The sequence below is a fragment of the Erpetoichthys calabaricus genome, chromosome 7 (assembly GCF_900747795.2).
Source record: "Erpetoichthys calabaricus chromosome 7, fErpCal1.3, whole genome shotgun sequence".
In the NCBI taxonomy this organism is placed as follows: domain Eukaryota; kingdom Metazoa; phylum Chordata; class Cladistia; order Polypteriformes; family Polypteridae; genus Erpetoichthys; species Erpetoichthys calabaricus.
Genome location: NC_041400.2, coordinates 71,888,661 through 71,913,299, shown reverse-complemented (window position 1 = coordinate 71,913,299; position 24,639 = coordinate 71,888,661). Strand labels below are relative to the sequence as shown.

At 36.3% G+C, this 24,639-nt stretch overlaps 2 protein-coding genes across 4 annotated transcripts in view; one reads left to right on the top strand and one right to left on the bottom strand.

Annotated features, from left to right (window-relative positions):
* The window catches only part of LOC114644153 (butyrophilin subfamily 1 member A1-like), a 28,468-nt gene extending 20,655 nt beyond the window's left edge, over positions 1–7,813 (top strand). For all 3 annotated transcript variants that reach the window (XM_051930124.1, XM_028792382.2, XM_051930125.1), the window contains exons 10-11: positions 1,740–1,766; positions 4,823–7,813. In XM_051930124.1, the coding sequence (XP_051786084.1) occupies positions 1,740–1,766; positions 4,823–5,346 (551 nt within the window). In that variant the 3' untranslated portion in view covers positions 5,347–7,813. The remainder of the gene's footprint in view (positions 1–1,739; positions 1,767–4,822) is intronic.
* Positions 7,814–12,966: 5,153 nt separating this feature from the next.
* Positions 12,967–24,639, bottom strand: part of dcaf12 (DDB1 and CUL4 associated factor 12) — a 96,864-nt gene continuing 85,191 nt past the window's right edge. The window contains exons 7-8 of the mRNA XM_028792381.2: positions 17,600–17,778; positions 12,967–16,283 (exon numbers count right to left, since the gene is read on the bottom strand). Of these exons, the coding sequence (XP_028648214.2) occupies positions 16,125–16,283; positions 17,600–17,778 (338 nt within the window). The 3' untranslated portion in view covers positions 12,967–16,124. The remainder of the gene's footprint in view (positions 16,284–17,599; positions 17,779–24,639) is intronic.

Sequence of the window (24,639 nt, the reverse complement as noted above, 5' to 3'; positions counted from 1 at the left end):
TACACAGCATATTTGAATCACATTACAGTATTAGAGTACGGAATCCCCAAAGGTCGAGACTACACAGCATACTGGAATCACATTACAGTATTACAGTAATACATTATTAACAGTCCAGCCACAGAAAACACAGAAACGCCACCAGATGGAAAGAAACAATACACGAGCGCTCCGTATTAAACGTAAGTGCGATTATAATTCTTAACAGTAGACGCCGTATAGCTAATGGAGTCACGGCTCCAAAAACAAACAGCTCAACTAATGGAAATACAAAAACGAGCCGGCATGGATACACACGATGAACGCAGGCGCCTACAACGCGTGTCTAAAACAGCGGAGGCAAAACAGTCACGGCTCCAAAACGAAACAGCTCAACTAATGGAAATACAAAAACGAGCCCGCATGGATACACACGATGAACGCAGGCGCCTACAACGCGTGTCTAAAACAGAGGAGGCAAAACAGTCACGGCTCCAAAACGAAACAGCTCAACTAATGGAAATACAAAAACGAGCCCGCATGGATAGACGCAATGAACGCAGGCGTCTACAACGCGCTTCTGAAACAGCGGAAGCCAAGAAGTCACGGCTCCAAAACAAAAGAGCTCAACTAACGGAAATACAAAAACGAGCCCGCATGAATAGACAATCAACGCAGGTGCCTACAACGCTCTTCTGAAATGCCACAAGCAAAGGAGTCACGGCTCCAAAAAGAAAGAACTCAAATAACGGAAATACAAAAACGAGCCCGCATAGATACACACGATGAACGCAGGCGCCTACAACGCGTTTCAAAAACAGCGGAAGAAAAACACTCACGGCTCCCACTGTGCCAGTAATGTTGATCACATAGCGGTCATTCAGTTTGGCGCCCGCCCCAGAGTCCAGAGTCAAACGCAGTGGCGTCCTGCCCAAACAACACAACCTGTGAGCTACACTTGCTCTAATCCACGGTGACAGTAATATAGATCACATGACGGTCACAGACTCTAACCCAGCAGCGTCCCAGACTCAGTGGCTGGCACACGAACATCACAACCTGTAAACTGAATTTGCTGTGCTCCACTCTGCCAGCAGTCGGTGTCAGCAAAGGCAACGGAATCACGTCTCCACAAAATGAGACCGCTTTACTACAGATATGCTTATGTAATTAAATGACATTTCCCCAGACGCACCCACCCTCCATGATATGTCATCCATCCAGATATCAGACGGAACAGAAACTCATTGCCATTCTTGGATTTCCGATTTGCTGGCGAATCGCGGGCTTACTGGTAAAGTGCTAAATGCTATTAAAATAAAACTAAGATAATGCTGTCTTTTTCCATTCATAAATAATTTTTAACAGTCGTATTGCTAAATAGATTAACATTCTTTCACTGTATTTACTTATTTCCCAGAACAAAGAAGCGTTAAGTTCTAATCCTGTTAAAGTGCTTGTGCAATTGTGGTATTATTATGTGCATGTACCTTCACTCAAAAAACAAAGTGCTGCATAGTCAATTTTTTAATAGTATACTTAACTTTAATAGATTTAAAAATCTGCGGTGGGCTGGTGCCCTGCTCAGGGTTTGTTCCTGCCTTGTGCCCTGTGTTGTCTGGGATTGGCTCCAGCAGACCCCCGTGACCCTGTAGTTAGGATATAGCGGGTTGGATAATGGATGGATGGATGGATGGATTTAAAAATACAATTAGCACCATTCCCTGATTTACTAACCTTGTTTCAATTACTGTTTATAGATGCAAGGAATATTCACAGGTTTGCAGGTATTGTAAACATTTTAACTGCACAGTTTTGAATGTTTATTGAACTATTTATAAACACTATATATTTCTATTTCTTACCAGCATAGAATAAACCTCACGTCAGCTGCACTTGGTTGTTTTCAGGTAGCTGACATTATATGGGGACACAAACACACAGTATATTGTTTTCTTGTATCCTCCTATTGTGGTCTAGTGCACAATATTGGGGTTCTGGCCAAGGTTCAGTATTTCAATTGGGTTTACATGTAGACTTATAATTATGCCATTTCAAAACTCTTTTTAAGCCATTCTAATGTGCAATGGGTTTATGAGTATTTCAGGTCACTTTCATATTGCACAGTATAGCTGTACTTCAGCTTCATGGATTGATGTATTGACATCCTATGAAACACAGCATTTTCATGTTTAATTTAGGCAAGGCACCCACATTCTGATGCATCAGAGCATCCCTGAAGTTGTGTCATAGTCACATAGAAATGTTTTTTCACACTTTATATTTCACTTATAATCATTTTATGTATAGCACTGTGCAAGATTAAGAGGCATCCTGGATTTTTACATAAATTTTGTTTTTGATTTTTTTGTCTGTTATATTTGTGTATTTGTGAAACGAGCAAATTTCAGATTTCTAAATTTTCATTTTTCAAAAAAATTAAATGAGAAATGTTTGTTTTGCTGAAGACTTTACAGATAAAAAGTTACTCTGGAGGTATGTAGCACAGTGCTTGAATAGACAGACAGATTGAATAAACAAACATAACAAACAGGTGCTAAGCCAAACTAATTAACTGAAACAAAAATGGATCTACAAAGAGTAAAATTGGACAAAGGATGACCAAAGTAAAAAATGAGGGTGTGGAAAGTGTGGAAGTTTAAACTTCAGATCATAAGTTCTTACACAACGGTAATTTTAAGCATAGCATCTAAACTCAAGGGGTTCATCCTGCATTATCAAGGTATCTTCCAAGCACACTCTTTACATCAGACTGTAATTTTTAGATTAGCTTTCTAAGCTCTTCTGTGGAAGCATAAACGAAAGGACAATGCTTATCAGAAGATGTCTTCATGGAAAAATTGTGACAAAAGCTGTTTCTCCAAATTGGGAATAAACCTAAACAACTCGTCTGTGCATGAAAACATGAGGACTGCGGTACAGAATAATGTTAACAGGTGCTCTGGACTGAGCAGTCAAAATCTGAAAATTGTGGTTCTAAGAGAAGACAGTCTGTTGACCAAAGGCCTAGAGAATAGAATATTGATGAATGTCTGCAGGGAACGGTGAAGCACGGTGGTGCCTAGGGACTGTATTTCTGGAAATGGAGTTAATGATTTGATCAAAATGGCTGCTGGCTTTAAGGCCAAGAATAATCACACCAAAAAAAATGAAACTAACCATAGCATTATATATGTGGGTTTCCCCACAAGAATGGCTGCAGTGTAATCAGTTATCCCAGTAATACGCACACTGAGATGTTGTGTATGAAAGACAGCCACAGCTTTTCATCTGTTGTAACCTTTTCCTTCTGCTAAACACCTGCTACCTTTAAAACTGTGTGTTACTCCCAGTGACTCCTGTATGCTGTTACTGTCTTATGTTTAAAAAAGTATATAGTAACATCATATAAGGGGGCTTATTTTATGTATTAAAATCCTTTTGAGTGATTCTGTGTTTCGCAAAGCAAAAGCAGACTATACCTTCACATTTAGATTGTTACTCATAACAGAGATGTGTGCCTGGGTAATAACTTGCAGTTTCAAAAGAATTAAATCTTGAATGGTCATTTTGGCATTTTGAATACCTCACCAGTTACTGCTGAGTAAGTATTTCATATTGAATCTAGTCATTTCTTGCTCCTTAGATGAACAGGGAGGGCACACATCAGATTTAAATAGGTTGTAGCATAGTCTTTTTAAGTGCTTTGCAGTATGCCTTTCACTGTAATGTCAAATAATTTGGATGTGAGTGTCACAGTAGGCTTTGCGCCCTAGGAATCAAGTTACCCAAACTGTTCTATAACATTTCAGTAATTATTTACCACTTTGATGCTGATATTTCTGATCATAAATTAGGTCACTGCGATAGTAATTGATGAGAAGAATTTATAATTAATTGCAGAATTAAGGTATTTGAGGGTTCCTCTAGAGTATCTCTTTCTCTTGCACAATTTGGTTCAAAAACTAATGAGCACATTGTCATCTCATAACATACTTAAGTTTTCAGTTTGGTATTTTTTTGTCCAGCCATTTTAGCTGCAGACTGTCCTCAAGAAACTGTGACACACAGACAGACACACACCCATCATCGAGATAATCAACGTTTTCGGTATCAGGGGATCCTAAAACATCGGGATCCCTCGAAAACAGGAGATTGAAATTTTTGACGAATTTAAAGCTTTCACTCCTCCCCCATAGAAGATAGGTTATGGTGGGGGATAACGCAAAGCAAAAATTGTTATACTCTATTTAAAAATCTATAGAGAAGAGAATATAGCTGTTTAATATCAATCTATCATATCAATATAATGATAAATGATAATATCAACAAAAAGAAACTTTATAATGTGTATCTTTCAAATAACAACACAAAAATCATAATCGTTTGCTTTGCTGGTGCTATATTTAATCATGTGGCATAGTGCGATGCAAATGGTCTTGGAAGTTTTTTTGGTTTTTAATATTGAACTTTTATCTGTATTGAGAACCAGTGTTCAGTCTGTATGAAGGTTAATAAATTATCATGAATAGAGCACCTTAAGGGGGTGTTACTGTTATAGAAGAGAATTAGCTATACTGTATATAGGGTGGTCCAGATCTAACTATGCAACTTCTAATGCAATGCAATGCAATAATTGCATAATTAGATCTGGACCACCCTGTAATACCATCAATGCTAGCCCTAATTTTCCTCATATTTAAATAAATACTTATATTTAATATGAAACATCACTCTTTTAAAATTTGAGCAGAAAGGAAAAATGTAAGCTGTTACTTCACAACCTTGCATATTTTTTAATTATATTTGAATATTAATGACAGTATATTTTTTTTTTCCACAGAAGACTTAACTCTAGATCCAGAGACGGCACACCCTTACCTTCAAATATCAGAAGACAGAAAACAAGTGAAAAGAGGAGACAAACGTCAGGACCTTCTTGATGGGCCTCAGAGATTTGATGCTTGGGCCTGTATTCTGAGTACACAGGGGTTCAACAGTGGACGGCACTACTGGGAAGTGGATGTTGGAAATAATATTGACTGGATATTGGGAGTAATGAAAGAAACTGCATTAAGGAAAGGTACAATTGATATGACTCCCAGTCAGGGATACTGGACACTGAAGCAGTATGAAGATCAGTTTACAGCATTGGATAGCATCAGGACCAGTCTCACTTTGAGCATAAGGCCCACAGCCATCGGAATGTATCTGGATTATGAGGAAGGCCAATTTTCTATTTATAATGTGGACAGCAGAAATCTGATCTATACATTTACAGAAAATTTCAGAGAAAAAGTTTACCCTGTCTTCAGGACATATGATACCTGCAATTTAAAATTAAGGTTGCCGGTTGAAACACATTAAAAGATGGCTGAACTGTTTGCTAGTTAGGATTTTTCAAAGATATTTTATGCAACAAGTGGACCACTATCCTTAATCTTCAAGATATTTTGCGTCACATTTCCCATTGCGACCTGGAAGATTGTCTGGAGTAATGAAGATTAACATATTCATTGCACCACTGTGGTTTGTGTATTTAATACACTTTGCACATGCATCAATATCATTTTTCCATATATACAATATATGCATATATATTTATTTGTTTGTTATCACAATATTACTCGCTTTTCCTGTTTTGTTATGAATTGCTTCCCTTTGTTTTCATTCTTGTGCGTCATAAATCCTTGCAAAAGTGTTTGTTGGACTTTTCCAGGAGAAACATTCAGAAGGTTCCTTGTTTTCCTAAAATTTCCTGACTGGCAATTCTCTGCAGCCTTTTACGCTCCAAACATCTTAAACACAGGTGGCATGGCGGCGCAGTGATAGTGCTTCTGCCTTGCAGTAAGGAGACCTGGGTTCACTTCCTGGGTCCTCCCTGCATGGAGTTCACATGTTCTTCCCGTGTCTGCATGAGTTTCCTCCTCCTTAGGTGCATTGGCGATCCTAAATTGTGCTTGGTGTGTGAATGTGTGTGCCCTGTGATGGACTGGCACCCTGCCCGGGATTTGTTCCTGCCTTGACTCCTGTGTTAGGATATAGTGGGTTGGACGATGACTGAGTGACATCTTAACACTCTTGCAGCATCTGAAGAAGATAAAAACAAGAGCTCAGACAGCACACTCTTGACATTTATCTTGGGTCTCCTGACAGAGCAAGACAGTGGATTTGTGTGCTGAAAAATTCTTCAATGCAAGCTAAATATAAAACTAGTATTTGTGTCACGACTGCTTTATGATGTTATGGTTATTTTGTCACTGATGTGGCCATGAAGTGGCACAATGTTAGGTTTCATCTAGGGTCTGACTTAATTACATTTTCACTTTTTAAGTAATTTTTAATTATTTTGCATGTGTTTTTGTTATTTTGCAACTTTTGTATATTTTTTGTTTAAATATTATGTGGCATTTATGTATTTTGTATATATGTTCCTTAGTTATATGTCTTGCATTCTGTGGGTGTGACCACAGGAGGCTGCTCCACCAAAATGTCATTATTGAAGGACCACCCTTGGACTGATGGCTAAAATCCTTCAGAGAATCAGTAAGCATTATGGAGTAAGGATAAAGATTTGCTGCAGTGGGTTGGCACCCTGCCCGGGATTGGTTCCTGCCTTGTGCCCTGTGTTGGCTGGGATTGGCTCCAGCAGACCCCCGTGACCCTGTGTTCAGATTCAGTGGGTTAGAAAATGGATGGATGGATAAAGATTTGTAAGCATTGTTTAGAATTCTGGTTTCTGCATTTTGATTATGGACTGGGCTTGTTTGCTTCAGGTTTTGTATTTAAATGATCATTTTTGCGCTGGCTTTTTCTCTGTCTTGCCTGTATGCTGGTCCATTTTTTATGTAATAAATTAGTGAAAAATAAAAGAACATTTTTTTTTGTCTGAAAGGCCAGAAGTTATCCTTTTCCCTAAAAGACATATTTGGGTATTTTGAAATTACTGCACTTTAAAAGCCCAAGCCCTATTTTGAGCTTGAGCCCCATTTGGGTTGGGGCTAGGCTGTTGAGGTTGCGAACTGTTTCTTAGACAATGACCTAGTGAAGTCTGGTCTGGATTTTATTTATTTTGTGGCCTGCTCACTCTTATTTTCTATTTTGGTGTTGCTGAATAACAACATACTATAAGCAGACATTTCCACAGTGTTATTCCCAGCACTGAACCTTGTCCATCCATGGGCATACTTAGTAATTATTGTAGTGCTCTCGACTAGGTTGTGTCTACTGTGGTCCTTAGATTGCACGTGAATGTATCACTTTGTGGCTGAGCTTTGTGCTAGTCATAGATGCATACAATTCACAATAATAGAACTTACTGTTCACCAGGGCAGATCTAGCAGAGCAGAAATTTCACATACTGACTTGTGGCAAAGGTGGCATCCTCTGACAGTGCTATGTTTAAAGTCACTGAACTCTTCAGTAAGACCCATTCTGCTGTCAATGAAAATTGCATAGCTATGTGTTTGATTTTACACACCTATTAACAATGAATCTTCTGAACTCAATAACCTGGTGGAGTGTCCACAGACATTTAGCCGTAAAATGAATTTTATGGATAATGGTTGTATTGCAATAAACTTACAATGATGTTGAAAAAAAATGATGGGGCTAATTTGCCAAAGATTACACCTTACTTATTGTAAATAAACTCGTGAAGTCATTTTAATGTAAGGTAGCTGTATAAAGAATAAAAAAATCAGTATTATCACACTTGTTAACTTTAAGTAGCCATTTCTAACAATATTATTTTTGAGTATTGTGCACTGGAAAATTAGTTTTCATGGGTACAATTTTTTCTGGAGTATGTTTCTTGGTAGAGATTTTTAAATTTGCCTAAAGTTAGGAGATTTGTATAAAGGGAGGTCCCCTTCTTTAAGTAAAATTCTGCAAATTCTTGGTGAATCCCATTACATTCTAAGGTGGGAAAGAATGTAAAAGATAGTGTATGTAACATTTTTTGAGAGAATAGGTATTATTCAAAAGAATAATAATCAGACAGGTGAGGTAATAAAAAAAATGAAAATGTTGCCCCATGGAGCAAATCATAATTGAAAACAATAATGATGCAAGAGATGGCAGACACCATAGGGTTTAATTATGGATCCAACAGTTAAACAAGTCCAAGATCTGTGTACACTACTGTGGAATACTGATGCATCATCATATTACTGTTCCAGGAAAAAAAAACTCAAGCTAACTTATTTGGACTAGAGAAATTTAAGATGTGTTTCACAACTAGACTTACTCCTAACTTATATGTCTCTGGTGACTCTTCCTATGAAGTTAGTAGTCACATGGGATCCAAAAAATGTCACTTGTTAGTTGTATTTTGAGTCGCTTTGGCATGCGCACTGATTGTAATAAATTCTTCAACAGGAGCTCATCAACAAAGAAAAATGGAAAACAAGATTTAGGAAAATATCAATAATAATAATTCATTACTCAACACCCAATACCTCTGCACAAATACATTTAAAAGACAAATCGTTAATAATCCACCTTCACGCTATAAGTGATCGCTTTGTCTTAAATATTTAGGCACGTAGTTGTTCCTGGGGTTAAAAACAGGTTAGGGTGTTGGGGGTAATTCCACAACTAGGCTTTGTTGTCGAACTAATATTTCATGCATCGCGTGCATATTTACTGACAGACAGGACTGCATTCTGCATGCAGCATACGTTCAACCAAAAGAGAAACAACGCACAGAGATGCACAAACATGAGGAAATCTGTGACAATCACTCCTCAGTGCACCTGCGCCAAATCAGAAGAGACACTAAATTCCACGGGACATGGAAAATTTCATAACACTGCCTCTCAATGTTCCTCTTCCTCCTTCCCTTATTCATGAACTAGACCCTGAGATACTTTGCTGTTCCTCTTGAGGTAGAAGCTCATTTCAAACCTGGGGATGAGGTGTAAATAAATTAGTCTGCTTAAATGATTGGCCTTAATCTAATAATATGAAAATCAACGTCTGTATTTTTCATATCATTTTTAAAGACAGAGTTATTGGCTGCTACACTAATTTTCATTGTAATGTAGCTCAAAGAAAAAAAAAGTTGAGCTGTCGACCAATTGGTGTTTCAATGTTTATTCAATTGTTTTTGTTAAGTTTACAGTAAACTAACTGGAATAATGTAGAATACAAGTGGCTGTTAAAGCTATTCTGGACAAGAAATTAATCATAGAATTATCTCAGCTTTTAGAAAAATATAATGCATGACAGGAATAAATACAATTTCAACTAATATGCTGTTTATTTTGATTACAATTTTTAATTGTTCAAATTTTTAATTTAACAGCTGCCCCAGTAAAACAATCTTAACTGAAAGGAGATTGGGTTAGCCAAATGTTTCATTTAAACTACCACTCATTACGAACAAAGAAGTAGAAATTTTAATTCATAACCCAACTCCATTTACAGCCACCTACAGAGAATTGGAAAATAAAGGGTGGTAGAGTATGGTAGACGGAAATTTGTATGTGCATAATCTGACACTGATTTTTTTATACTGTAAATATGCCAAATTCTGTCAATAAAAGAATAAATAAGAAAACACTTGGTTTTACTACAAATACAATATCTTGCAAGGTCATAATGACTGAAGATTTCAACTGTATAATGAACACTGTGGCAAGCAGACCATTACCGACTGTAACCACAACCACTCGTAGTGGTTATCTCACACTATCTCAAGGATCATAACATCTCTGACTGATGGAAACTATTATTCCATTTCAGACAATATTATTATTTTTTTCTTTCAAGCATGGATCAAATTATATTTTATTTGTAACAGCATACTACACTCCCTCCCCAAATACCATACAATTGTCTTTTTCAACAATGCACCTATGGAGACTTACTTCACTATTGCTAGTGGATGAGAATTTGCTAGAGCAATTTCCTTATATTTCAATCTGTTATTAAAGAGAGACAGATCTCCAGACATATCTGCAGGAATATTTTGGGAGACACTGAAGGCATTTCTAATGAGACAAATAATCTCACTTGCTTCAGAAAAAAATTACAGACTGGAAAGATATTACAGTTGTTCTCCAAAATTTTGTTAGTCAAGAATATACAAGATTGCTGAATGATGTGCTTTACAAAGCTTTTTGCCTACTAGAGAAACAGAGCAACTCATTCTCAAGTCACAACATTATGACTATGAATATGGAGAAAAGGCCAGTAACACTTTAGCACTGTGAATGCATAAAAAGGAAGTCTAGAACTCACCAGTGGATATTAACAATGCAGTTGTAACTAAAATTATGAAATAAAGAAAAAACTAGTATCTCTAAAGAACACAGTAAGCATTAGCAATCCTTCTATACATCAAAGTGAAAAGAAGGTGTAACTAAAATAAGTTTTAAATAAAAACAAATGCCACAAATTGGATACAATTTGCACAGAACCTTAAAAATCAGATGAGTATCCAGTACAATTTGGATTTTTTGCTAAATTACCTCCATTAATTTTATCAAAGAGTGGGGAAACCAGACAACACATCACTGCCAAAAACAACATACTGCACAACAATCTCAGTCTATCCAAAAATAAATAGATACTAGAATATGCATCTTACACAATAATATCTCTTCTCTCTAATGACTTTAATATTCTGACAAAAGATTTTCAGCAAAGAATGGAGAAATTATGATTTTTTAAATTGCTGCTATTTTATCTCAAGATAAAGCTAAAGATAGAAAATGCAAATATTTGTCATTTGAAATGTTTTTTGATTGTTTAATGTAATATACTCTCCTAAAGTAACTGAATCCACAGAGGTTTTGCTATCTCTGGATGCAGATACATTTTTGACAGATTCAGAAGGGATTATCCATGTAATCCACTACTTATATTTGGGTTCTGCTTCAATATACAGTATGTGCATGGATTAAGGTCACTCTTCACAAATCCAGAAGCCACCTTTCATGAAAGTAATAAAAATTCGGACTATTTCAGATTGGAACACAGGCATCCCAGTCTGATTGTATAACCTCAAATGCTTTTTGTAATTACTTAGGATACTCTAGCTATTCATGTTTGGATGAAATGGAATATAAAATTGATCATATGTAATGAGCATGAACAATAAATAAAATACTTTATTCTGAAGATATGGTGCCCTATGTCCCATACTCAGTCTCATTATTGCTATTGGATTTTTTTTCCCAAGTGGCATCAAAAATCTTTGTGAACATTACAATTATTAGCATTTGTGTTCACTGAATAATGCTGAAAAATAAAAAAGTGGCTTGATTTTTGCTACAATGTCAAGCTCAAAACATTTTATTCACTGCTTGCATGTTCCTAGTTTAGTGGCACCTGAGCTAATTTGGGCTTGCTGTAATAAAGAGGATGAAAAAAGTTTCTTTGTATCTTGAAATAATTTTAATAAACTGGAATTTCTAAAAGTTCTACAAGCTGCAGAAAGTGAAAATTGTTCGCAAATGTGTAAAGATTTTGACAAGGCATTTTTTTCTTAGTTTACTTTGAAATAAAAAGGCCATAACTCACACACACCCACACCCACAAAAAGATTACAGATTTAATTGGCTAAAAGTATCCTCTGTCACAATAAACCCATCCCATGTGTTTCACGTTTCAGTTAGGTAAGAGCATACAGTACATAAAAACCGGAATTGCATTTCAATGATTTTCATGCATTTGGAGTAATTAATTCTAAGTCTGCACTAATTTCTCCCTGGAGAAAAAAAAGACAGCAGAGTGGAAGGAGCACATTCACGGAGCATTGAAGATTGAACTGGGGCTATAGCTGGAAAGATCAATGCAAAGTAAAACATGACTGTGATTCAGTATATGTGCAAGTGCTACATATAAGAAACAAGGCATAAAAAATATGATTCGAGCATGCATGTGTCACCACTTTTAGCACATTTTAAATCAAGTATAGTTAAAATAGTTTAACAGCGGATGCTTACTAAATTGACAAGATTTCATAGCATACTGACAGCTCTGTTGCTGTATCAGATGTTCACTACACTTTTTCAAGAGCATCATTTGTTACAAAACATGGCAGAACATAACTGTTAATGAAATAGAACAACACAGAAAAAATATGCATCCCAAAGATGCAGTAAGGTAGCAGACAATTGATGACAACTGGAAAATGCCAAAACTTTAACCACAATGGCTGTATTGAACAGACTAGAGAACGGGGAATACATCCTTACCTCAAGAAAAACAGTACAAAGAAAGTTTGAAAAAATGTATTATATTAATTTTACTTTTGATGTCACAAGAATGCCTCTGAAGCATATAAGTCATGTTTTCTTAAACTGAAACTTTTGCCATTTTAAAGTGGCCACATTCAATAAATTTTAAAGCTTCTGTTTCACATTTGGACTTGTGCCCTTTAAAGACCATTTTACAATGCAAGAATAGGCTAGGTGTTTTTCCAAATTTATAAAATATGCTCAAATGTAGAATACAATTTAATGAGGCAAATTAATATATACTGTATAGTATGATTGTGAACGAATAATTTTGACTTGAAAGACACCGAACTTCAGTACTTCACACTTTCAGCTTCAGAATATTATGTTACCTTTATGAGATGTCTTTAATTTTTATTAACTGTTACTTTTGTCATTTAAACCATACAAAATCTTTGCTTCTGATAAAAAAAAAAAAAATACCTAAATAAATGCACAAAAATATTAAAAAAGCCACTGATGATATTTCCTTAATATACATAATAGGGTACTTCAAAATGTTGTGGTTAAGTATGATAAAACTCATACTTTAAAATAGGAAAAAAGTTAAACAAGTTTTTTACCTCATATATACCATGATTTTATTGAAGAATAAAAAAATTGTGGATGTCTCTTTATATAAATAATACAAGTAAATAGACCAATACTTACTGAACCAATTTCATTAATGATTAAAACAGTTTTGAGTAGAGAGTTTCAATACAATGTTATAAGCAATAATAATGTTAAAATCTATATATAAATAATATATGCATTTATTTTAAATTTAAAAAATATGGGAAGACCATGGAAATGGTTACAACAAGCATTTCCATTTAAATCAACTAAAGCAGCCTAAAATGATGCACTGAAAGCTATTTGAAACACTGTGAAAAATATCCTAACTCAAAACCTCTTTTCAATATTCATACCTTTAGTTAGATGACTCTAGCAAAATACAAAGTCATTGGTGTAAAACTTGTTACTTGAAGCCAAGTTTTGCAAAATGATCATACAGGCAGGCCACAGGGATCTGAGTACAGCTTTAAAAGTGAAACTAATTCCTGTGGATTTTATTCATTGGCATCCTACCTAGAATGTGCAGTTTAATTTGAAAAACATTTTTTTTTTAACTAACATCAGCATTGAACTGAGTTGAATAACATAAGTAGCATTATAGGTGGCACCATGGTTGAAAGTCTTAAAAAGGTAAAGGAAACCTTAGATTTTCTACAATGTATGTCAATTTTGTATAACACATTCTTACAGAAACTACGGATGATTAATGCAGCATGTATAATGACAATAAACTAATTATAATTAAACATTGCAGTGTAAATGTATCATAAAACTAACAGTATTACTAGGACTATTATGCAATTTCTATTTTGACAGAAACATGGCATGTTGCCATATTTACTATTTAAGGAAAAAAACAGTAAGGAATAATATTGGGTCAGGTTATTAAATTATCAAAACTTAACTTGACATTTTTGAGTAATTAATTTAATGAGGTTCAAAATTGTGATCTAAACTATTATTAATAGGTATAATTAATTAATTGTATTGATACATTAGCCCTGAGATACTGAGGTTCATGTGTGATAATGTTATGGAGAAGAACTATTGGTATTCAAGCTGCAGAGAAGATGTTAATAAAATTGACTCTGGTGGAAAAACTGATAGGCATTAATAACCTTTGTTTAAAGGTGTCAGAGGGGTAACATATGCTTGCACTGGCATGTACAAACTAAAAACCTGACAGCAAAGTTCTTTTGCAGAGAGTATGGAATGTCTGGTGCACAGCTAACATGTCGAAGACAGCAAGTGTTCGGGAAAAGTTCATACAATGTTTATCGGTTGCATATGAAATAAAAGTGAAACATGACCATCTAAGGTAGAATATGAAGCAGAATTTAACAGAATTAGCATAAAAAATTAGGCTAATGTGTGGAGTTTTTTCAAGGATAAAAAATCTTTTTAAAACTGCTTCATGAAGACGAACATACTGTAAAGTCTGAGTATGCAAAGCTCAAGACAAGTTCAAAAACACAGATGTGCAGAAGAAAGTAATATGGTCTAAAAAAATATCTCTCTGAAAAACTGCACCATTATGAGTATTATACTGGTATATGGCATGTTGCCTATGAACGATGTGAACTATGTGATGCATAACACCTACTACATAATTCATAAATAGTAAATCTACTTTTTAGCATTTACTTAAAACCGGTCAACATTCTTTGCACGTTCTCCAAAATCGTAATTTGGGATACAGCTTTAATTGGTCAGAGCATGCAAGCACAGGGGTGTGATTGTATAACTGCGGTCATTTATTTCTGTTGACACCACTGGCACTTTCACCAACAGTTCTTCAACATGCCATGCTCTCTCTGCATAATTCATATGGCCATCTTATATTTCAATATTAAGCAAATTAAATGGGAGTGAATAAACCAAACACAATGTAATTAAGTAGGAACACGCAAATATCAAGAATCATACTTGATTTACATGATTAATATCTCTATGTAGTAATTACATATGCTGATTAAAGAGATTAACTGATTTTTACTCCCAGTTCTTTCATTACTACAATCATATGGTCTTATTTTAAAAGGTTAGTATGTGATTTATAACCACATTTCAAAAACTACAGTACATAGAAAAACAAATTACCAACACATCCATATTTAACAAACTTCAGCACAGGAAAATTTGTAAATTTTAATGCATTTCTTTGCAGACAGTGCTACAGCTTCATTTACAACTTAACAAATGTACTGAGGAAGAGACTTATGTTAAGGCCAGACTTATTTTATTTCTGTGTGTGTTTGAGTGTTTTCCTGTAAACCAAGGAATAATTAACAGTTAACCACACTCCTCTAGTACAGTCAAAAAGGGAAGCAAGGTAAAAATTAGTTTGTGTTTTTGATCATCATGGGAAATTAACAAAATTAACTGAAAATGATTAGTAGTTACGTACATGAAGTAAGTTTCAGACTATAACACATCAAGCTTATGATCTTCAACAAACATTAAAGTCAACGGTCTTATGTTTGGCAGTGAAACAAAGTTCATTCCACAAGCAACAGTCTACCCACAGCTCAACAGGTTTAGATATTCTGTGAAACTCTTAATACTATAAAACAGTTCTGATTAATTTGCTACCATTAATATGTGAACATTTTCATAACTAATTTCAGACTTTATACTGATGATTACTTCCAGAAGTTGTCTTTCCTTCTGCACAGATATGCAGTTTATAACAGAATTACTCTGTGCTTGAAAAAAGAAACAACAAAAATACACTTTCAAAAATTAAAAATCAAAATCCAACTTAGTTTTCAGACTGCCCTGTACTGTAGATGCATGGTCTCCAAATATGTGCTTTGTAAAAACATTCATAACTATATAAAAGTGGTTTTGACCAAAAGACAGTTAGTTTTTTAATATAAAAAGTGAAGGCAACTTATCAAATTATGGTGAATACGCTTTCAATTGTTCTACTTTTGAACAGAAAGACAGACACAGTACATTAAAACACATATTACACCTTTTCTAGACTTTCACAGAAAGTCTGAGAAGAGGTAATAAATTATATCCTACCTCCTGCTGAAGTAGAGGGGAAAGTCCAGCAATTATTCTAACTAAAAATGTAGAAACACATAAAACATGAAAGCAGAGGAAGAATAAACTTTAAAGTAGATTTGTGAAGACCAGCAAGGGTTGATGAAGAACGGTGGTTAATCTAAAAGCCAAATTAGAAAAACATGAATTGTAATTCAAAGAAATAAGATCAAATTTCAAATAAAATCATTACACAAACAATTTAATTAGGATATAATCAGTGAGGGGTCAAAATTTTCCAAATGCGCAGTATAAATGAAAATGTCTTTTGGCATGCCCAGGTGAAAGTTAGATCCAGATTCCTGCATAATTTCCATGAAGACCAGAAGGAAGAGGCCCGCCTGCCACAAACAGTTTGGTCCCAGAGGCGTCATAACAGTGTGTATATACAGCATTAGGAAAGAAATTGATATCTGAGAAATAGCTCCTCCATGTTTCATCATGATTCTAGAAAAAAGAGAAAAGGAGGGAGAGAAATCAAACAAAGTCTGCTGCAGATGTGGGGCAGAAAAATACTGTATCACCCAGGTATAAAACATATGTAAACAAAACAAGGTAAACAATGAAAGCTATTAAACTGAAAAAAACCTTTCAAGGCAAGATGTTACAAAAAAATAGACAATGTACACATAACGTAACATTCAGGTGTATTTGTCAACTAAGTTAACAGATAACAAAAAGTAGACCATTTCACATTTTTTATTTACTTCATTCAATAATTAGATAAATAGAACAAAATCAATTAATAAAAATTTTACCAATACTAGCAAAAAAAACCAGTATCAATATTACTTTATGAAAAGCTAAAATAAACTGAAATAAGTTCACCATCTATTAATATTACTTAAAACACAGTAATTTGTTAAAATCATATAAATTATCAGGGACTTGCCACAATTGTTCGTGTATATCTGGGACTGAAAGATCAGGGGCTGGATGCCAGAGAACGAGGGGCTTAAGCCACTGAAACCTCCCATTTCCCAACATCACTTTCTTTTTTTAAACACATTCTAAGTTTACAGCAGCTAGGGCAGCTGCACGTTTCCCATGTTATTAATTAGTTCCAGCACGATTTAGTTACAGGATGATAACATTGGGTCTTTACAAAAATAATCTACAGATAATATTTTTCAATCAATTCATGCTCACAAAATTGCTTCCCCTTGCATTTATTACCTTGCTATTTTAATCTAATAGTCAGTGTACCTAAAAGCAGCAGCAGAAGACCACTACTGTGTGAGCTGTGTGCGCAAATCCTCTACCTGGTATTTGACTCACTTGTAATGGGAATCTAAGGATCTGCCAGACAAGTAAAACAGGAAAATATGCAAAATATACAAGCTCAAGCAACAACTTTCAAGGTAAAACTGAAACAGTAAACGAATTCCTAGTTGAAGTCACAAAGAACATTTTTTCAATTTTAAGATGGATGAGTTTGCAAATTCACCAATGCTTTTTAATGGGATATTTTGTAATTTTAAACTTTGCACAGCATGATTGCTTGAGATATCTGAACTAAAACTGAACTGTTGAAACAAATTTCTCTGAAGAATAAGTGTGCCATATCTCAAAAAAATTGGTCCACAGGAATGCTGAGTTGTTTCATGTGGACAGACTGACAGCCAGCATCTTATAAAATGATACCATAGTAAAGGTCAAGTTGACCTCTTCTCTCTTAGTGAGAGAAGAAAAAAAAAATTGACGAACATGGTCCAACATTATTTTTACATTGTTGCATAAGGATTCTGTTCAGAAATACTCACCAACCAACCTCTGCCTGTTGTCAGCTTCAGGATTCCTTCCCCAGGCATACGCTTATGATTGCAACCTACACCATCTGGGTCTTCTAGGAAGCGCTGTGCTCGGATATCATAAAAGAGCAGTGAACCTTGACCTGTGCCAACAGTGATAATGTGCTCATAGAAACTGACTGAACGAATACCTATGCAAAAACAGAAACATTAGCAACAAATGAAAAATGGCAAGACAAAAAGCATCCCTGTAGATGAAAATAACTGTTTTACGAATTCATTATTACTTTCTACCATGATCGTTTTTCTGTCTTTCTCTCTCTCTCTTTATATATATTCTGAAAATGTACCAAAAGATGCGCTGGCTTTGGCGAGTCTTGCAGAAATATCGTGGTCATTGCCCACAGAACTGCTCAGGATACTGCCTAGGTAAGTAAACTTGTCTACATATACAAGTGCTGTCCCATCAACAGTCACTGCTTGTTGTTGGAGGTGACTACTGGAAGATGCCTGAACCATGACTTCTGTCTTCTTGAGACCAAAACATTGGCTGCACTGGCAAAGCGATTCATCAAGCCCTGTAGGTCATCCAGAGAATGAGCCATGAGAGCACAATCATCAGCAAATAGGAGGTCATGTATGATAGCATTATGGACTTAGGACTTGGCCCGTAAGAGGCTAAGATTGAAGATGTCACCGTTTGTACTGAACTGTACTGGAATATCAATGTTGCAATCTTTGAAAGCTATCCATATTACTAACCGAGAATGCTAAACCGGATGATGGACGCAGGCACATCCGGCCATGGGCCGTAGCTGCAAAAAGACGTACTGCGCAGGCGCAAAAAGAGTCCGCGAGAGTCGGAGAAAGGCGGAGAAAAGAGGGCGACAAAGGCGGATGAGGGGCCGCGAGTGGCGGACAAGACCACAGAAAAAAGGAGTGAGCACATACAAAAAGGAGAAATGAGGCGCAAAGTCAAACGCAGGAAAAGCACGAAACACATTGCACACGAAACTAGACCCGAAAAAAAAAAAAAAAAAAAAAAAAGAGGCTCGCACACAACAGCAAGGCACCCCCCCCCCCCCCTACAGGCACCGGACGGGACACACACCAAGAGGGGGATTCAACAAGCCCATGGAACACAAAAAAAAGAACACAAAACCACCCCACAGACCCTACAAGCGAGGGACGGGACACACACAAAGAGGGGGATTCAACAAGACACAGGAACACAAAAAGAAAGAAGACGCTCGCGCAACAACAATCCTCAACAACCCCCCCCCCCCCCCCCAAACACATCCATAAGAAGTCACACCCAAAGCCACATATTCTAAAGTGAACGTCAGCACCTTCACACTAGACAGCATAGGTGTCAGCATTGGTGGATCTCCTTACAATAAAGCACTATTAACCGTTCAACTGCAGAAAAGGAAACATATTGAAACAAGTCATGAATACACGGTCACGGGTACAAAACGAAAAGGAAAGGATAACAGGAACAAACACACGAACATGAAAGAAACAACAAAATAGACGGCTATGCAGCATAGGTGGATCTCATTACCATAAGGCACTATTAACCGTTCAACCGCAGAAAAGTCTCCATATTAACAGTGAGTGCAATACTTCTTATTACTTATCCATATTTCTAAAAGAAAAAATGTCTCGACTCCAAAAACGCAAAGCTCAACTACAGCTTCTAACTAACGATGTACCTAAAAGTAAAAACTTTATGAACTGCGTTAGATCCTACAATAGTTCATTTGCTTTTAGTAAATATCAGGCCACCAAAAGGCAATGGCCCATACTGCTTTCCCATATGTGCACAAATACTGCATCGCATTGGAACAGTGCACCCTGAAACAAATCAACAATGCAAATATGCACAAATCTACATCCTGGATCCACATGACGCAAACTATCAATCAAAGTGCTGCATCGCAACAGGCACGGATTCAAAACGAAACACCTCCCGTCTCAGACATACGTTAACGGCAAGGAAGGCTACAACGGGCGTCTCACACAGCACAGGCAAATCGATTACAGCTCCAAAACAACACGTCCCAAATACTACACATGCAACAACGCGCCTCTCAAACGGCACAAGCAAAACATACCCCGGAAAAATTCATTCCGATTAATGAATGTCATTTGCAATCATTGTCATTCAGTTCTACAAACGTTTATGAATAATAATATTCGATTTGGAGGAAAGGTACTTTTATTAGGAGGAGATTTTAAATAGTGATTAGCTATTCTTCCAGATGCCATGCACTCAGCTATTGTTCAGTGCACCTTAAAATACGCAGACAATTGCCATTGCTTTCAAAAGATAGTTAGTAAAAAAGATACGATGTCCAGAACCAGATCATAACAATTGCTTATTACAACTGAGAGATGGTACACTCACCAATACAGATGGACTTCAGCCACATATTATTACAATTCCTCAAGCCTTTATCTGCGACGACTTAGTTACAGAGAGATTTGGAACAGCAATCTCATTAGACCAAATGCCCCTTTTAACACAACGCACTATATTATGTCCAAAAAATATTAATGTGGAAAACATAAATACCCAAGTCATTCATTACTTCCTGGAGAGACACAACTCTTTCTAAGCTCTGACAAAGTTGACTCTGATCACGATAATGACCATCTTCATTGACCTTACAAGTTCTGACCTGGAATTACCTTTTACACTTAAACGGTGTGTACAAAGAAATTTTCCAATAAACCTTTACACTGTGCCACACACTTTATTGTTTGCTTTCTATTTGCATCATCTACACCTTCACACTATTCTATATCTCATTCATACATCACGCTCTTTGTCATTCCCAACACCAGGGGTTGGCGAGCGAAGCGAGCAGGGGGCAGAGCCCCCTAGTATAAAGCATAAATGAGAAGAAGATGCTGAACAGGAGTGGGGCAAGCATGCAGCCCTGCTTCGTGCCATTGGTGACCATGATTTCCTGTGACATTTTGCCATCCTCAGTGACACAAGCTTTCATGCCATCATGAAATGAAGAGACAATATTCACCAAATTTGTGGGACAGCCAATTTTATGCAGAATGAGCCACAGTCATTTTCTATTTACAGAATCAAAGGCTTTGGTGAGATCAATAAACACAGCCATCAGATCTTTGTTTTGTTCGCGGCACTTCTCCTGAAGCTGTCTTACAGCAAATATCATGTCTATGGTGCCACGCCCAGGACGGAAGCCACACTGACTGTCAGGCAGTATACCATTTTCGGACACGTGCGTGTATAATCTGTTCGCAAGTATTTTGCCAGGGATAGATAATAGGGCTATGCCTCGATGATGATCACATACTGAGCGATCCCCTTTACGTTTCAATATGTGAACTATCTGTGCGTCCTTGAAATCTTGTGGTACTGTCTCCTGTCCCCAGATCTGCACAAACAGTTGTTAGTTTGCTTGCTAGCTTGTGGCCTCTATACTTAAACACTTCTTGAACGAGACCGTCTACTCCTGGCTCCTGTATGTATGTGTATATATATATATGTATATATGTATATACACACACACACACACACACACACACATCTATATAAATAAAATTCTTTTCGTGTTTGAAACGGAAATGACGTATGACCATGGGTAACGGAAATTACATATGACCACAGAACATATTATAATATAGGAACTTATTATTTATGTGAGAGTTATTTTACTGATATTGAAAAGAAGAAAAAAGACTGTTTAAATAACGAGCTGGGAAGGTGAATGTAAAGAAGAAGCCAGCGGTAAAGCAAGTGAGACTCTGTAATAAGGACAGTTGGGTGCATGGAGAAGGAGTGCCGGCTAACTTAGAAGGACCTTCAGAGCACACGGCTTTGCTTTGCTTTTATGGTGCGGGCGTCGGCCATGGACGGACGCTAACACCGAGACACCCAGGTGAGACGGACTTCTTCCTTCAACAAAGGAATCATCGCCAGGCCAGTGAAATCGCTTCTTTTACGTTTAAATTCAGTATACGAGTCAACGGAACGTATCTGACTTGATCACTGGATTCACTGCAGATTTCCCAGGCCGTGTGAATTTAGACTTTAAAACAAAGTTAATATAAAAGAGACTGGGGAACGTGTGGGGATTGTGTGTGTGTGTCTAATTTATATTTGTATATAGATGTAATATAGGTTTAAGTACTGTGAATATATTTGTGCTGTTTGTAAATAGGGTAATTTTCTGTTTCTTTTCCTTGCTTGCTTTCTTTCTTTGCTGTTTCGCCGTTTTCTGGGGAGTATATTATAGAGTGCTAAAGGGGGTGGCATATTAATTAGGGTTTGTGTAGTTGTTATAGATTTGACAAGGATTTAAAGGGTGTTTATTGTTTTGTTTGATTTATAATATGTTAGGGTGATTATTTCCTTTGTATAAATTCATAAAAAAAGACAACTCCAGATGAGGATATCAAATTGGGGCTAAGGTTCGGTTGGGTTCCGTAATTATAGATAGAATTAATTTTCCTAAGAGTAGGAGATTTTTGTGTGTGCTGGGCTCCTCATTCAACTTAAGAGGAACGCGCTACACATTGATAGTAAGAGATGAAGAAAACAGCTTTGCGTCTTTCTACTTTTTAACTGCGCCGAGCTGTAAACAATGTGAAGATGAGACCGCCTTCAGCAGCGAGGGATCGTAAGAACAAAGTGGACGCTGGGAGGCGCGGAATGTCGGGCTTTTCCTCCGGGTCAACAGCTTTGCAGTTTTGGGCAGAGTCCTCTATTCTCGCACTGTTTGTCACACTTCAAGTGCCCCGTCGGTTCCTGGGACAGTGGAAATCTTTGCGAATAAGTGTAATCAGCGCTATCGAACCGGGACTCTCTTGGTAAATTGCAGTGCACGGCTACTTACTGTCCCTTAAGATGAATTCGGGTCACTAAAACTCCCTAACATTCAATGTTGCTTTTGTGATGAATTCTTTTAAGAAAATGAGGGTTTATTTCTAAAAAGATGTACCAACCTCTTCATGTTAAGTATTAGACTTGGGAATTGTTTGGACCTTCTGCCCGTTAAGCACGGAAAGGCAGCGTCCACATTTCTCACAATAATTTTTCGCTTAAATCACAGGCACATAGTGCAAGGTTGTCAAGCAGGTAGTGTGCCCAAAATCACTGCAGTAGTACTCAATGTATCTTTACTTATTAAATGTTAATGTTTGACTGTTTAATAATTTATACGCTTCTTATATCTTCTTCAAATTCTTTTATCAAAATGTTTTACTATTTAATAATTAATATTTATATAATTTCTATTTATTGTAAATGCTCTTTATTTGTTCAAAAATAACATTGGTAATTAACAAACTTATTTTATAAATACTACATTTTAGTTTTTTTCTCTTGCACTCAGTGAGCGAAGCCACTGGATAATCAGCTAGTATATAATCATATGAAAAAGTTTGGGAACCCATCTCAGCCTGCATAATCATTTACGCTACTTTCAACAAAAAAGATAACAGTGGTATGTCTTTCATTTCCTAGGAACATCTGAGTACTGGGGTGTTTTCCGAACCAAGATTTTTAGTGAAGCAGTATTTAGTTGTATGAAATTAAATTAAATGAGAAAAACTGACAGTGCAAAAATTTGTGTATCCTTGTAAGTTTGCTGATTTGAATGCACGTAACTGCTCAATACTGATTACTTGCAACACCAAATTGGTTGGATCAGCTCATTAAGCCTTGAACTTCATAGACAGGTGTGTCCAATCATGAGAAAAGGTACTGTATTTAAGATGGTCAACTGCAAGTTGTGCTTCCCTTTGACTCTCCTCTGAAGAGTGACAGCATGGGATCCTCAAAGTAACTCTCAAAAGATCTGAAAACAAAGATTGTTCAGTATCATGGTTTAGGGGAAGGCTACTGTACTGTAACAGTTTTGAGTTAAACTCATATTAATGTTTGCTTAATTTGAATAGAATATAAATTTGTTTCATAGTCATAAGTTATGGTATAGTCTTTCCCCCCTATAAGTTGACAAGAGATAGAACCTTCTTACTGTAACTGAGAAACAGTGTGATAATAAGCTCAGTTGTTGTTTAGAACAGGTCCCAGTAAAGAGGGACTTGATAAACCCATTTTAAGTTTAGAAATGGGATAAACATACAGTTTTCTGACCGTTTTGATATGGTTCAGAAATGTTAAGTAAATAGTAACGATTTGAGATATAACAAGATTAAGTTTAGATTAGAATTGAACTTTTCTTAACATTAATTTTCCTTTTTTTTTACTATTTTACTTTTCCATTTTCTTTTTGTGTGAACTGTTTTACTTTAAACTTAACTAAACTTTTAAAAATGAAGATATTTTGTCTGTGGAATCATTTCTGCGCGTAAGGGCTTTTGTTGAATCCCATTGTTTGAGTTTAAGCTGCTGAACTTTGGTAATTTTGGGAAAAACGCAGCTACATTTTTGTCAGAAAACTATGCCATCTGAAGGCCTTGAACGTGAATTGGAATCTACCATCAGAACGGAGAACACTTCTGCTCCAGAACTCGTCAACGAAGAAAAAGAACTGAATCATTCAGAAGGTACCGTGCTCTTATCTACTATCTTCGCATGATCGTAAATGAAAGCAAGGTCACCGTATCTTGAGAAAATTTGAGAGACTGTGATATTATAAAAAGATGTCTTGAAAAAAAGACATTGTGGATTATCAGTTGTGCCTTTGCCTGAGTCATTGAAGCCTTGTTTCGAGGAAGTAATCTGCTTTGTTGGAACGTTCCTATTGTGACAAAATTGTCATCAGGAAACATCCTGTCATTTGTTCGAACTGTTGTCATGGCAATGTCAAAACAGAGCTCAAGTGAGATCATCAGTGATCTGAGTACAGACTATCAGTCAGAAAATATAACTAGAAATCTTAACGATCACTTAAGTCAGAGGAAAGATAAGCTTTCCGCGTTCATAACTGAAATCGAAACCCTTAAAGACATTCCAGGAAACCGCTTAATTGTAGCAAAAATATTCGAAGATTTTTGTGCGACGTACAGAGAGATAGAGGAGTTACACGAAAAGCTTCTATCTA